The following is a 13,750-nucleotide window of genomic DNA, read 5'->3' as shown; positions in this document are numbered from 1 at the left end:
ATGCTGAGAAAAATACAGACTCTGCTAATAACTGCAACAAAAAGCTACACCATCTTAACAAAATAAAACACTTGCAGGTGCGCGCGTACACACACACACACACACACACACACACACACACACACACAATTATACATATGCAAAATTAAAACTTTAAATTTAGCAAAGAAAACACATTCCCTAATCTTTTTGCATTGGAACAGATAAACCTACTATAATTTTCATCTATGAAGGTGATTAAAGTTACAGATTCAAGTTCGGTTTTTTATAAATGAAATCATTGTATCAGTTATTTGATAGGTATTTTACAGTATTTAAGAAAATGCAATTGGGAAATCTTATTTTATAGTGACAAAATATCACAGTAAACTCAAGCTGTCTAGACAAACTGTTGGTTTGCCACCTATACAACCAGAAATTTTCTGGAAGAAAACTTTTCAACACATTACTCCTGTGCATAATAAACGTGTTTTATCTGCTGTAACATTGTAAATAACAAACATGTTAACATTATTTAAAAAATCAAAATTTCACAAAGTACTCTTGTAAAATTTGTAAAGCTTGTATAAAGTATTCAGTTTTTACTAATTTAAAAATGAATGTAGAATTGTTTCTCTTTTTTTAATTTGTTGTTTGGTCGATGTGCTGGTAAAATAGAATACGACTTAAGAAAATTCTGATTCAGAAATCACAGTTCTATGCATTTTCTCAATAATCATTTAAAATAAATTGCTCAACTTTTTAGCTGATTACATTTTGATTGCATCAGTTGAGAGATCTCAACATTACTCACAGCACTGCAATCCGTTAACTCCTGAAATATGAACAAATTTTCCCAAAATAAAATTGTCCAAATTCAACAATTGGATAATATCATCTGGATTAAAGCTAACAAACAATATCACTTATTTAATTATGACTTTCTGAGGAAATTTACTTATAGTGAACCACCATATACATTATTTGACACAAATTACAACTTAATGTATAGGAAAAATACTGCACAGTTTACTCACTTATTCCATTTGCATAGGTAATGAGGCCTTGAAAGACATTCAGACATATTCAAAACACCAACAACAGTATTAACAACAACACCTTAACAATGTTACAGCAGCTCTTTATTTATTACCTTAAATCTGTTACTGCTGATTCTAAATTGCCCTCAAATTCACAATGAAATATATAAGCTATACTAATGGCAGAATACTGAAGGCAGTGTTGTAATGAAGTGAATCAATGCAGTATAAAGTCCTTTTCTGACCAATGGCTTTATCACACATTGTACTTTTTTTTGTAACTCATCACTGTAAACCAAAGGTGATTAGATAATGAATATGGTGAATCATTATCTATTTTCTTTAATAAGCAAACTACAATGAAATTAGTCACTCCAAAATATTAATTATTTATTTGAATCCAAAATCAGAGTTCAACAAACATAACTGTATGTTTTAAAAGAATCAAGTATGAGGAGACAGATGCATAGTTCAACCTCAAACTAACTGTTTCCTCAATAGTCAAAAACAATCCACAAGAAAAGTTCCAACACTAAATCAGTAAACTACACATCCCATGCCTGCTGAACCATAAAAAAGCAACAGCTAAACCTAAATCCAAATTTCTTGAATATTAAACCTGTTACAGCACCAGGCTGCAACAGTTATCACTTCAGTTTGTCTGAAAATAGTTTCAATATCACTCTTCGCAACAGCTATCCAACATGACAGTACATTAAGCAATGAGATAGTAAGTTTATTGTGATGAAGGAAATGTAAGTTGAAGAGCACGGTCTTCTCACAATGGCTTATCACTGCACATTTCACTTTTAAAGCAATTATCATAATGCCAATGTGTAATCAGATGTGACAAAACGTAATTGACACCCTACTTCAAAGAAATATGGCACAGCCTTCTGAGTCCTCAAGTTCCCATGTAACTGAGTTATGTAAAAATCAAACGTTTGTACCCACTTTCCACAATGATATTGTAGCAATAAAATTTTAAATATAGAGAAAACCAAATTATTATGGCTAAACTATTTGACATCACTGTTACTATGTCTTAACAGAAGAAAACTGATGCCTGGAAGGTCACTGATAAAACAGTTAACTGCAAACGAAATTTTATATATGACCAAATTGGATTACAACTGGTACTCTTGTAGTAATTTACAAACTTTATTAAAAAATAAAGTGTGGTTAACAATAACTCCACAAATATTTCACATTAAAATTTCTTTCAGTATCAATTCAATAAAATTTTTATGCATCATAACATTTAACTTAATAACATTTTATAATAATTTTCTAATGCTGTTTACATGTGTAAAATTACTGGAAAGCGTCATTTTAACTTTAAACTAGTTTTCATACATTGTTTAATATATGAAACTTTCTGATATCACTTTCTTCATAATGCTCTTTCTAAATCAGCTGACCACATTGTCTCTGAATTCTGTCAAGATTTATAGACTCGCAACTCATTACTAACTAGTAACCTTTAACTCTGATTCAAACAACAAACAACAGTACCTATTAACAGAAATAAAGCAACAGACCTCTAACAGCGCTCAGAGACTCTCTTTGTCCTTTGTCATTCTGTTCCATATACTATTTACAAATTAGTGAACTTCCAAAGAAATATACTTCCATAATAATTTGATATACAACTTCCATCTATAACCTTTCTACACAAAAAAGCAATCATTCAGCTTCCTTCAGCTTAATTCCTCCACCCATTTAACTAACTCCATAATCTTTTTTTTGTGGTTTTTCAGCTTTTTTTTTACACTCTCATCATAAATGATATAATCTCAAGCAAATAAATTAAAAAAAAAAACTATTTCCTCTGTTCCATTAATGATGTAAATTAAGATTCGAAGTCAATTTGGCAATATAACATTTCTTCATAAAACCTTACCCACTCCAAGTACATCAAATTTGTGAAACTCAACTAGTTATACATAATCTGCTCATTACTCTCTAGGGCCATCTGCAAAAGTGTTCACTGTTTCTCCTGGACATAAATCTTGCTTATTTATACATACTCAAACTTTTACTAATCATCTTGCATGAAAATCCAGAAACTTTTACAATCACCTATGGAATTCCATAAATTTGAAGACAATCTATGCTTTCCTTTCTCTGGAGTCTTGATTCATTGGATGGAAGTGTTTTTGAATGCACCCTAGGAGGAAGGTAAACCTCACTTCGTGTTAGGTCCACCTTCTGATCCACCACCTACAGACACTTTCTCACCACCTTCCTTCATTTTTTCACAGTAATCTGCAAATATATCTCTAAATCGGGCCCAGGACTTCTCTGGAACTGTGATGGCTGTCCGGAAATTTGTCTTCACCTGAAGTATGAAATAGTTAATATTACTGTCTTTGCTTTTATGCATAAATTTGAAAACAATACAAAATGTTACTAGTAGTAATGGCAGTCTTTAAAGTTTCACAACTCAATTATATGTTGACATATTCCTATCAGTTATATTAATAATTCTCAATCAACATTACTGCTAATATCATCATTTGAAAAAAAATTAATATCAGTTGGCTGCAATAATACCATCATAATTATGTAACACACACACACACACACACACACACACACACACACACACACACACAACACTGCAGTATTATCAGTCAGTTAATGCAAACTGTAAATATTGGAACTGTACTGTCAAGGGCTGTAAATATTAGAACTGTAGTGTAAAGGACTGTAAATGTGTTACAGACCACTGCCAATGTTTCCCAGATTATAAAGAAGAAAACAATGTACGAGATGAAAATATCATGTTATTCTTTCAATTACTGCAGAGTTAACAAAAAGAAAGAAGTATGTGTGTTTATAATCATCAGTTGCTCAATTTAAAATTGAAAAACCTAGAGAAAGGTCACTGTTCAAATCAGAAGAATTTCATGCAATGAAATAAAACATGGAGTCTGAGTCCAACTTCAAAATGGTATGTTAAATTTACTGAACAAATGTATGGAAAAACTGTCAGATTAGCTTAATAGCTCCTGCTCTCCTGTGAAGTTGGTTTTATGTGAGGATTATCTAAGGCTTAAGCATGCTATGTACAGAAAATACTTCTGATGTGTAAGCGTCCAAAATGTTCAATTACAAAATAACCTCAGTATTTTTTTTCTCACAATCACAACCAATGTTCTAATATTCTAGAAGTATCCCTCATTATCTCCCAAACCCTTCACCACAGCCCCTTCAGAACTCGTTGTTTCCAGCAAACATCTTTCCAGGTACTACTGTAACATGAAACAAGCATGAGCTTCATTGAAGAAATGATATGACAAAGGAAACGAAAGAAAAGTTCGGAGTAGGTATTAAAATCCGTGGAGAAGAAATAAAAACTTTGAGGTTCACCGATAACATTGTAATTCTGTCAGACAGCAAATGACTTGGAAGAGCAGTTGAATGGAATGGACAGTGTCAACAACAAAAGCAAAATGAGGATAATGGAATGTAGTCGAATTAAGTCGGGTGATGCTGCGGGAATTAGATTAGGAAATGAGACACTTAAAGTAGTAAAGTAGTTTTGCTATTTGGGGAGCAAAATAACTGATGATGGTCGAAGTAGAGAGGATATCAAATGTAGACTGGCAATGGCAAGGAAAGCGTTTCTGAAGAAGAGAAATTTTCTAACAGAGTATTGATTTAAGTGTTAGGAAGTCGTTTCTGAAAGTGTTTGTATGGAGTGTAGCCATGTATGGAACTGAAACATGGACGATAAATAGTTTAGACAAGAAGAAAATAGAAGCTATCGAAATGTGGTGCTACAGAAGAATGCTGAAGATTAGATGGGTAGATCACATAATTAATGATGAGGTATTGAATAGAATTGGGGAGAAGAGGAGCTTGTGGCACAACTTGACTAGAAGAAGGGATCGGTTGGTAGGACATGTTCTGAGACATTGAGGGATCACCAATTTAGTATTGGAGGGCAGTGTGGAGGGTAAAAATCATAGAAGGGGGGGGCAAGAGATGAATACACTAACCAGATTCAGAAGGATGCAGGCTGCAGCAGGTACTGGGAGATGAAGAGGCTTGCACAGGATAGAGTAGCATGGAGAGCTGCATCAAACCAGTCTCAGGACTGAAGACCACAACAACAACAGTTGCCCAATCAAAGGATTCCAACATGTGACCTAGATTAAACATAGTCCCTGTGACAGCATTCCTCTCAATTTGTTTTAAATATCCCAATCCAGTTTTTCTAATATATAACACAAAAAATAACTTTGATAATGTGTCTTCATATCAGAAATTAACTCTGATGTGGTCCTTTTCGGTCCTATGTAGATGTAGATGTATGAAATGTTTCCTATGACGTTCTATTAAAGGTGATTTTTTGAGTGAGTGAATGTGATGAGTTGCCCAAGTTCCATTACAGATGTCATTACACTCCTGAAATTTGTATATTTGTACTTCACAATCTGGGATAAATGTCTGTGTTGTGGTCACTCAATTTTATGTGTAAGCCTCAGCAAATATTTCCAGCACCTGCAGCTCTCACTTCCAAATAATCCAAACTACTCTTGTGGACTTCTGTCCAAATACTAGAATGGCGCTGCTCTCCACACTAGTATATCCTGTGCAGCCTCATCATCTCTGCCACAGCGAAAAATGCCTTTGTTTTAATGATATCCACCCCAAATCCTGTATCATGTCAGTGACAGTGTCTCCCCTATTTTCGATAATACAAAACGTGCTGCTTTTCTCTGAACTTTCTGAATGTACTCCATTAATCTTATCTGGTAAGGAACCCATACCACGCAGCAGTACTACAAAAATGGATGAACAAGTGTAGTGTAGGCAGTGTCTTTGGTTTTCCTTCCCAAAACATTTTCAGTTTCATTATTTATGGTCAATTGCGAATTTTTGCAGCTTGTTTTGATCTTCTGATGACTTTACTAGATGATAAACGACAGCATCATCAGCAAACAACCTAAGATGGTTGCTCAGATTGTCTCCTAAATTGTTTATATGGATAAGAAACAGTAGAGCACCTATAACACTACCTTGGGAAATGACAGAAATCATTACTGTTTTACTCGATGACTTTCCATCAGTTACTAAAAACTGTGACCTCTCTGAAAGGAAATCACGAATTCAGTCGCATAACTGAGGTATATTCCATAAGCATGCAATTTCACTACAAGCCACTTCTGTGATACAGTGTCAAAAGCCTTTTGGGAATCTAGAAACACAGAATCAATTTGAAATGCCTTGTCAATAGCAAACCACACATCGTATGTGTAAAGAGCTAGTTGTGTTTCACAAAAATGATGTTTTCTAAATCTGTGTTGATTCTGTCTTAATACACCATTCTCTTCAAGGTTATTCATAATGTTTGAACACAATATATGTTCCAAAATCCTGTTGCATATTGACATTAATGATACAGGCCTGTAATTTAGTGGATTACTCCTATTTTTGGTGTGACCTGTAAAACTTTCCAGTCTTTGGGTATATATCTTTCACTGAGTGAGCGGTTGTATACGATTGTTAAGTATGGAGCTATTGCATTAGCATACTCTGAAAGGAACCCAACTGGTACACAGTAATTTAAGTTGCTTCATTACTCTGAAGATATCTACTTTAAGTTACTCATGTTGGCAGTTGTTCTTGATTCGAATTCTGGAATATTTACTTCGTCTTTTTTGGTGAAGTAATTCCAAAAGGCTGTGTTTAGTAACTCTGCTTTCACAGCACTGTCGTCGATAGTATATCCATTGCTATCACGCAGAGAAGGTATTGACAGTGTCTTGATGCTAACATACTTTACATATGGCCATAATCTCTTTGGATTTTCTGCCAGGTTTAGGAACAAAGTTTCTTTGTGGAAACTATTATAAGCATCTAGCATTGATGTCCGCACTAAATTTCGAGCTTCTGAAAAGATCGCCACTCTTGGAGATTTTGCATTAATGTAAATTTGGCATGCTTTTTGCGTTGTTTCTGCAGCAGTGTTCTGACCCCTTCTGTGTACCAAGTAGGATCAGCTCCATTGTTTATTAATTTATTTGGTATAAATCTCTCAAATGCCGTCAATACTATTTTTTTTTTATTTCGTGCCACATCTGGTCTACACTTACAGTGTTAATTTGCAAGGAGTGGACATTATCTCTCAGGAATACGTCAAGTGAATTTTTACCTGTTTTTTTGTTTTAATAGGCATATTTTTCATTTATTTTTGGAGGATTTTGGGGTTATATTCAACCTTGCTTCAACAACCCTGTGTTTACTAATCCCTGTACCTGTTTTGATGCTTGTTATTAGTTCAGAATTATTTGCTGCTAAGAGGTCAAGTGTGTTTTCGCAACTGTTTACTAGTCACATGGGCTAACAAACTAACTGCTCAAAATAATTTTCTGACAATGCGTTTAGCACGATTTCGGATGATGTTTTGTGCATACCTCTGGATTTAAAAATGTATTTTTGCCAACATGTCAGGGGTAAATTAAAGTCGCCACAAACTATAACTGTATGAGTAGGGTACATGTTTGAAATTAAACTCAAGTTTTCTTTGAACCTTTCAGCAACTGTATCACCAGAGTTGGGAGGTTGGTAACAGGATCCAATTATTAGTTTATGACTGTTGCCAAAAAAGATCTCTACCCACTCCAACTGACAGGAACTAAACTGTGACCCAGGGATCTGACTACTCTCCTCTTAACTAACATATTTAGGAAACATTTATTTCAAGTTGCATCAGGGATTTCATATTGTAATGGATAGAGTTTAACTGTTACAAGGTCCTCTTTTCAAGATTTTTTTCGATCCATATCGCTATACCATACACGTCTTAAATTTCACAATAGAAACACATTAGTTTAAACTTAGATACTACTCCCACTGCCTCAAAGTTTTAGATGTATATGTTTGCCAAAACAGGTGATAATGGAGTAACCATTGCCACATCATCTGTTTGTTAATAACATTTTCTGTCAAACAAGAAATAACTAAATGAGAACTTTTCCACAAATAGTTCCATGAATACAGAGAGTGGGATTTGAGCTCGTGTAAAAAGTGTGCAGAGCCGTGAATGCAGTGTTTACACTTCCCTATGCACTTGCTGATAATGCATTTCAAGTATTTTCTAGCGGACATGTAGGTGTCAACAATATTACTGACTAGTGGTCTTCCAAGAAGGACATTTAATGTTGTTATATGGTGTGCCAGACTCAATGAGAGAAGTTATTATCTTCCTCTTGATTTTATTCATAAGACTGACATTTATCTATCAATAGGCAATGATATTAAAATTATGAAAAATCATCTTATTGTTGTCCGCACATGAAATTATTGCTATAATCAATGAATCATCACCCAGATGTTTATCAATGAGATTAATTAATACATGGCTCCCTGTATTTTGTCTTGTCTTTTTGTACAAGTGACTCAGTTTCGCTTTCAGGTATGCAGACTTTGTCAACTGCATTTATTCTGCTTGGGACTATTCCATATAGTTAACTCATTCTCATGAATACGAGGAGTACAGCTGAAACACAAATATAGAGATGCACTCTTGAAATGACATCTAGCACTTATTTGATTGTCATGAATGCTCTCTCATAGTAGTGCCAGGCTCGCATGGCGCATAATCATGTTGACAGCTGTTGTGTTAATATTATGTTGAATTTTGGCGAATATAGATACAATTTAATTGATGAAAGAGGAAACGTTACAATGCAGCAAATGAGGCAGACTAAAGTGAACATGTACATCTAAAAATGAGACTGACAGAAAGTGCAAAATGGCTAAGCAGGAATGGGTAGAAGACAAATTTAAGCATTTATAACTAGGTAAAGACAGATAATGTTTACAGGAAAATTAAAATAATCCCCTGGAGAAAAGAGAAATAGATGCATGAATATCAAGAGCTCAGATGGAAAATCAGTATTAAACAAAGAAGGGGAAGCTGAAAGGTGGAAGCAATATATATAGGGACTGTACAAGATAAATGAACTTTTAGCAGTATTAAGGAAAGTGAAGAGGACATAGATGAAGGTGAAATTGGAGATATGGCACTATAAGAAGAATTTGACAGAGTACTGACAGACCTACGCCAAAACAAGGCCCTAGGTGTAGACAAAATTCCCTCAGAATTACCGAGATCCTTGGGAGAGCAAGAAATAACAATTATCTACCTTGTATGCAAGGTATAAGAGGGGAACGAAATGCCCTCCGACTTCGAAAACACTGTGATAACTCCTCTTCCAAAGAAGGGAGGTGCTGACAGGAGTGAATAACAACAAATTATTAGTTTAATACATTGTTTTTTCAGAACAGTGACAGCCAGAGAAAGTGGTCATTGCTTGTGTGTGTGTGTGTGTGTGTGTGTGTGTGTGTGTGTGTGTGATTTTGAAGGAGGTTTTTTGGCCAAAAGCTTACTTGTTTAGCAGTCTTTCTGTTGTGCCTGTCTGTAACTCAACATTTCCATTATATATGGTAAGTACCAGTTTATCATTTTATAATATTGACAAGAATTATTTATAGATAAATGGAAAACCTTGTAGAAGCCGACCTTGAGGAAAATCAGTTTGGGTTCTGGGTTGGAACACGCGAGGCAATACTGACCCTATGACTTATCTTAGAAGATAGCTTAAAGAAAGGCAAACCTACATTTATGGCTTTTGTAGACGTAGACAAAGCTTTTCACAATGTTGACTGAAATACATTCTTTGAGATTGTGAAGGTAGAAGGGGTAAAATACAGGCAGCGAAAGGTTATATACAGCTTGTACAAAAATCTAATTGCAGTTATACAATTTGAAGAGTGTGAAAGTGAAACAGTGGTTGAGAAGGCAGTGAGGACAGGGTTGTAACTTATCCCTGATATTATTCAATTTGTACATTGAGCAAGCAGTATAGGAAACCAGAGAAAAATTTAGAGAGGGAATTGAAGTTCAGGAAAAAGAAATAAAACTTCTGAGATTTTCAGATGACATTGTAGTTCTGTCAGGGACAGTAAAGAATTTGGAAGTGCAGTTGAACAGAATGGACAGTATCTTGAAAAAGAGGGTGTAAGCTGAACATTAACAAAAGCAAAACAAGCATAATGGAATGTAGTCAAATTAAATCATGCGATGGTGAGAAAATTGGACCAGGAAATGAGACACTGAAAGTAGTATATGAGTTTTGTTACTCGGGCAGTAAAATAGCTGATGATAGATGAAGTAGGGAGGATATAAAATGTATACTGGAAACGGCAAGAAAAGCATTTCTGAAGAATAGAAATTTGTTGACGCTGAATATAAATTTAAGTGTTACTCTTTTCTGAAGGGATTTTTCTGAAGTGTTGTGTTGTAAGGAAGTGAAACATGGAAGATAAGCAGTTCAATAAGAAGAGAACAGAAGCTTTCAAAATGTGGTGCTACAGAAGAATGCTGAAGATTATCGCTGGCACTGAATAGAACTAGGGAGAAAAAGAAGGGATCATCCGATAGGCCACATTCTGTGACAAAAAGGAATCATCAATGTAGAAATGGACGAAAGTGTGTGGGTAAAAACTGAAGAGGAAGACCATGAGGCAGATACAGGAAGTAGGTTCAAGTGAATGTGGGTTGTTGTTTGGAGGTGAAGAAGCTTGCACAGGGTAGAATAATGTGGAGAGCTGCATCCAAAGAGACCTTGGGCTGAAGACCACCACCAACAACAACAGTCTATCGAAATAAAGGTGTCATAAAACCTTATAAACCAGGACAGAGGCTTCAATTTGAACTAGGATTGGGGTCTGGCACTCAATTTATTAAAAACTCACCATCTATTGCATCCACCAACGCTGTAAAACATTGAGAGAATGTGAATTTCATGGAATATCAGTAAGTGCTCTGAAAAACAAAAGAGCATCAAAGGGTGTAGTGGGCAAGAGAAGTCATAGTTCACAGTCTGGTTGACTGCTTGCGATAAGTGGGAAATCTGGGTTCGAGTCCCGATCCAACACAAGTTTTCGTTGTCGTCATTCCATTCTACAAAAGATGGTAGTCCTTATTCACAATTGTGAATTAATTTGATGTGTTTGTCTTGCTGACATCCCCCACGAAATGAGGGAAGGAAAAAGATTTATCGCTTACTACATTTAAGCTGTTCATGCAGTAAAACTTCAGTGTCAGGCATGATGTTTTAATTTATTACTTATTTACTGCTAACACTATTTGCAACATATTTGCAGACAGTATGTATGTAATTATATCACTAACTGTATCTGCAAAATTATATCAGTGCACAGCATGTATTTCATGAAATATGGCATCATAAACATCGCAATGTGTGAAAAATTTGCTTTTGCTTAGAATGGAGCACAAATTACCCCGACTATACTTATCCAGCTTTTCATAGTGAGAGCACTTAGTGACTTCCAGCAAACTTTAAACATAATTTCAAATGTTTTCTAAACTTTTTCTCACTAACATGTTCAATGGCAAATATTTAACACATTAATTCATTTGTAAAGTAATCAGACATTTGAAGCTGTTTTATGTATTAGGAGTTCGATTCTTTAAAGAATTGGGGGTTTACTGGTCAATGTAAATTTGCCTTTCTTCAGTTTATCTTATAATAGAAAGTCTAGGGTAAATATGACCTTGCATATTCTTACATTTTGCCTCCCAAAGTCCAATCCCTTGTCCACAATGTGGGAGACGGGCAACCACACAGAGTATGAGACTGCCCTTGGAGTGTTGCGCAATGGGGACTGTGTGTCCTGGGAATATTACGCCAGCTTTGAAAGCCCAACAGGAACATTGAAAAGTAGCAGCTAATAGGGATCTGATGCTGCTGCCCGGTAGTATGTGGGGATGGCTCCCCAAAGGCTAAGAGAAGAAAACCCTGATTAAAAAATAGCAATCCTCTTCTGGAACAGATTGGACGTAGGGCTGACAACCCACTCCATAAAAAGAACTCATGTCACTAAATATCAACAAAAAGAAGCTGGATTGATCAATGGTGACAAACATGGTGGTGGAAAGGACAATGATAACAGACAAACCAATGATGGAAGAAAGAGTAGAAACAGAAAACACAAATCTGATTCATACATAGGAATCTGCAAAGTGAAGTCTCTGTATAACCCAAGAGGTCCGAGAATGTTAGCAGATCTAACAATGAAACCCAGTCGAAGTATTATAGCTCTATAAGAAGTAAGGTGGACTGGAAGTGAAACTAGTTCGGAAATAAATAAATAACAAAAGTGCTTTGCATCAAGGCAGACCCACAATAGTATACTGTTGGGAGTGGAATCTTAGAAAACTGAGAAGCTAGCATGTTCTGTAGTGGTAGTGCGGATAAGCATGAATTCAGTACAGCATCTGTGGTACACCAACAGCCTAACAACCTTGCAATTGGGCTCACACGTATCAGTACTAGGCTAACAACACTGAGGATAATGGGGAAATTTTTCAATTATTCCATAATTAATGACCATGCACCAACTGAGGAAGCTAAGAAAGACAAAAAGGACTTGTTTTATGAACTCCTGGAAATAACACATGATGACTGTCCAGTCCACAATGTAACAATACTTGCTGGTGGTCTACATTCTCAAGTGGGAAGGGGAAATATTTAAACCAACAGTTAACCCCATAACAAACATATTATAAGCAATGACAATGGATCAAGGCTAGTCTTATTCACAGCATCCTGAAAAATGATTGCGGGCACCTCATTATTTCTGAATGAACATAAAAGATACACAAAAAGCAACATGGAAGTCACCAAATGGGAACATTATTAACCAGACTTAACATGTGTTGACTGATGGAAGACATAAGTCAGACCTCTTGGACATGATGAGTTTCACAGGCCCAAATATAAATTCAAACCACTTTTTGATATAGATATGAGTAAGTGCTGAAATCTAAATGCACAGAACAGAAACAGAATGTAAAAAATCTAGAATCCTTTGCAATTGGAAAGCACTAACAGGAAAATATATCACAGATACTTTAAAGGCAACATCGAGGAGCAATGGGAAATAATAAAGAATACAGTGGAGACATCAACAAATGAAACACTGGGTACTGAAACAAGATGCATAAGATCTCATTGGTTTGATACTGAATGTGAGATATCAACAGATGAAAAGAGTGTAGCATACAGAAGAAACTTAGAAACAAACAGTATAAGAGCAAGTTTATAAAGAAATAAGTATGACAAAAAGAGGATCCATCATTTCCATCAATGAAAAAAAGAGGATAGATGAAAGCAAACATCAAAGAACTACGAAAATAATGACTCACCAACTCTGGAAAAGATGAGAATTGATTTGAAGAAAATGAAAAGCAATAGGTCACCACAAACAGATCATATTACAGCAGAACTATTCGTGCAAGGTGGCAGTCAGAAGGCATTCTCCCAAAACAGGTGATTTCAGTATGGGGCAAGAAGGGAATGCTCCAGGACTGGAAAGAAGACATTATTTGCCACGAATACAACAAAGGAGATATGTTGGAACAGAGAACTATCAAGGAATTATGTTGCTAAACTTGGAATACACTATAAAGTATTTTCCTATTTACTGCTTGACTGTCTCCTACAAATTGTTCAGAGAGATATATTAGCTCATACAAATGTGGATTTCTCCCACAGAAATCAACAGTAGATCAGATCTTCACCCTATGACATATTTTAGAAAAGACAACTGAATTTAGAATTTGCATGTGCCACCTTTTCATCGACTACAAATTAACATATGGTACCCTAGATAGAAAGCAAATGTGC

At 35.4% G+C, this 13,750-nt stretch overlaps 1 protein-coding gene across 4 annotated transcripts in view; it reads right to left on the bottom strand.

Moving 5' to 3' along the window:
- Positions 1-1,392: 1,392 nt before the first annotated feature.
- Positions 1,393-13,750, bottom strand: part of LOC126299458 (transcriptional activator protein Pur-beta) — a 332,144-nt gene continuing 319,786 nt past the window's right edge. For all 4 annotated transcript variants that reach the window (XM_049991375.1, XM_049991376.1, XM_049991378.1 and 1 more), the window contains one exon: positions 1,393-3,360. In XM_049991375.1, the coding sequence (XP_049847332.1) occupies positions 3,208-3,360 (153 nt within the window). In that variant the 3' untranslated portion in view covers positions 1,393-3,207. The remainder of the gene's footprint in view (positions 3,361-13,750) is intronic.

The sequence above is a fragment of the Schistocerca gregaria genome, chromosome X, assembly GCF_023897955.1.
Source record: "Schistocerca gregaria isolate iqSchGreg1 chromosome X, iqSchGreg1.2, whole genome shotgun sequence".
NCBI classification, from domain to species: Eukaryota; Metazoa; Arthropoda; class Insecta; order Orthoptera; family Acrididae; genus Schistocerca; species Schistocerca gregaria.
Note: the sequence above shows the minus strand (reverse complement) of the source record. Positions and strands in the feature narration are given on the sequence as shown.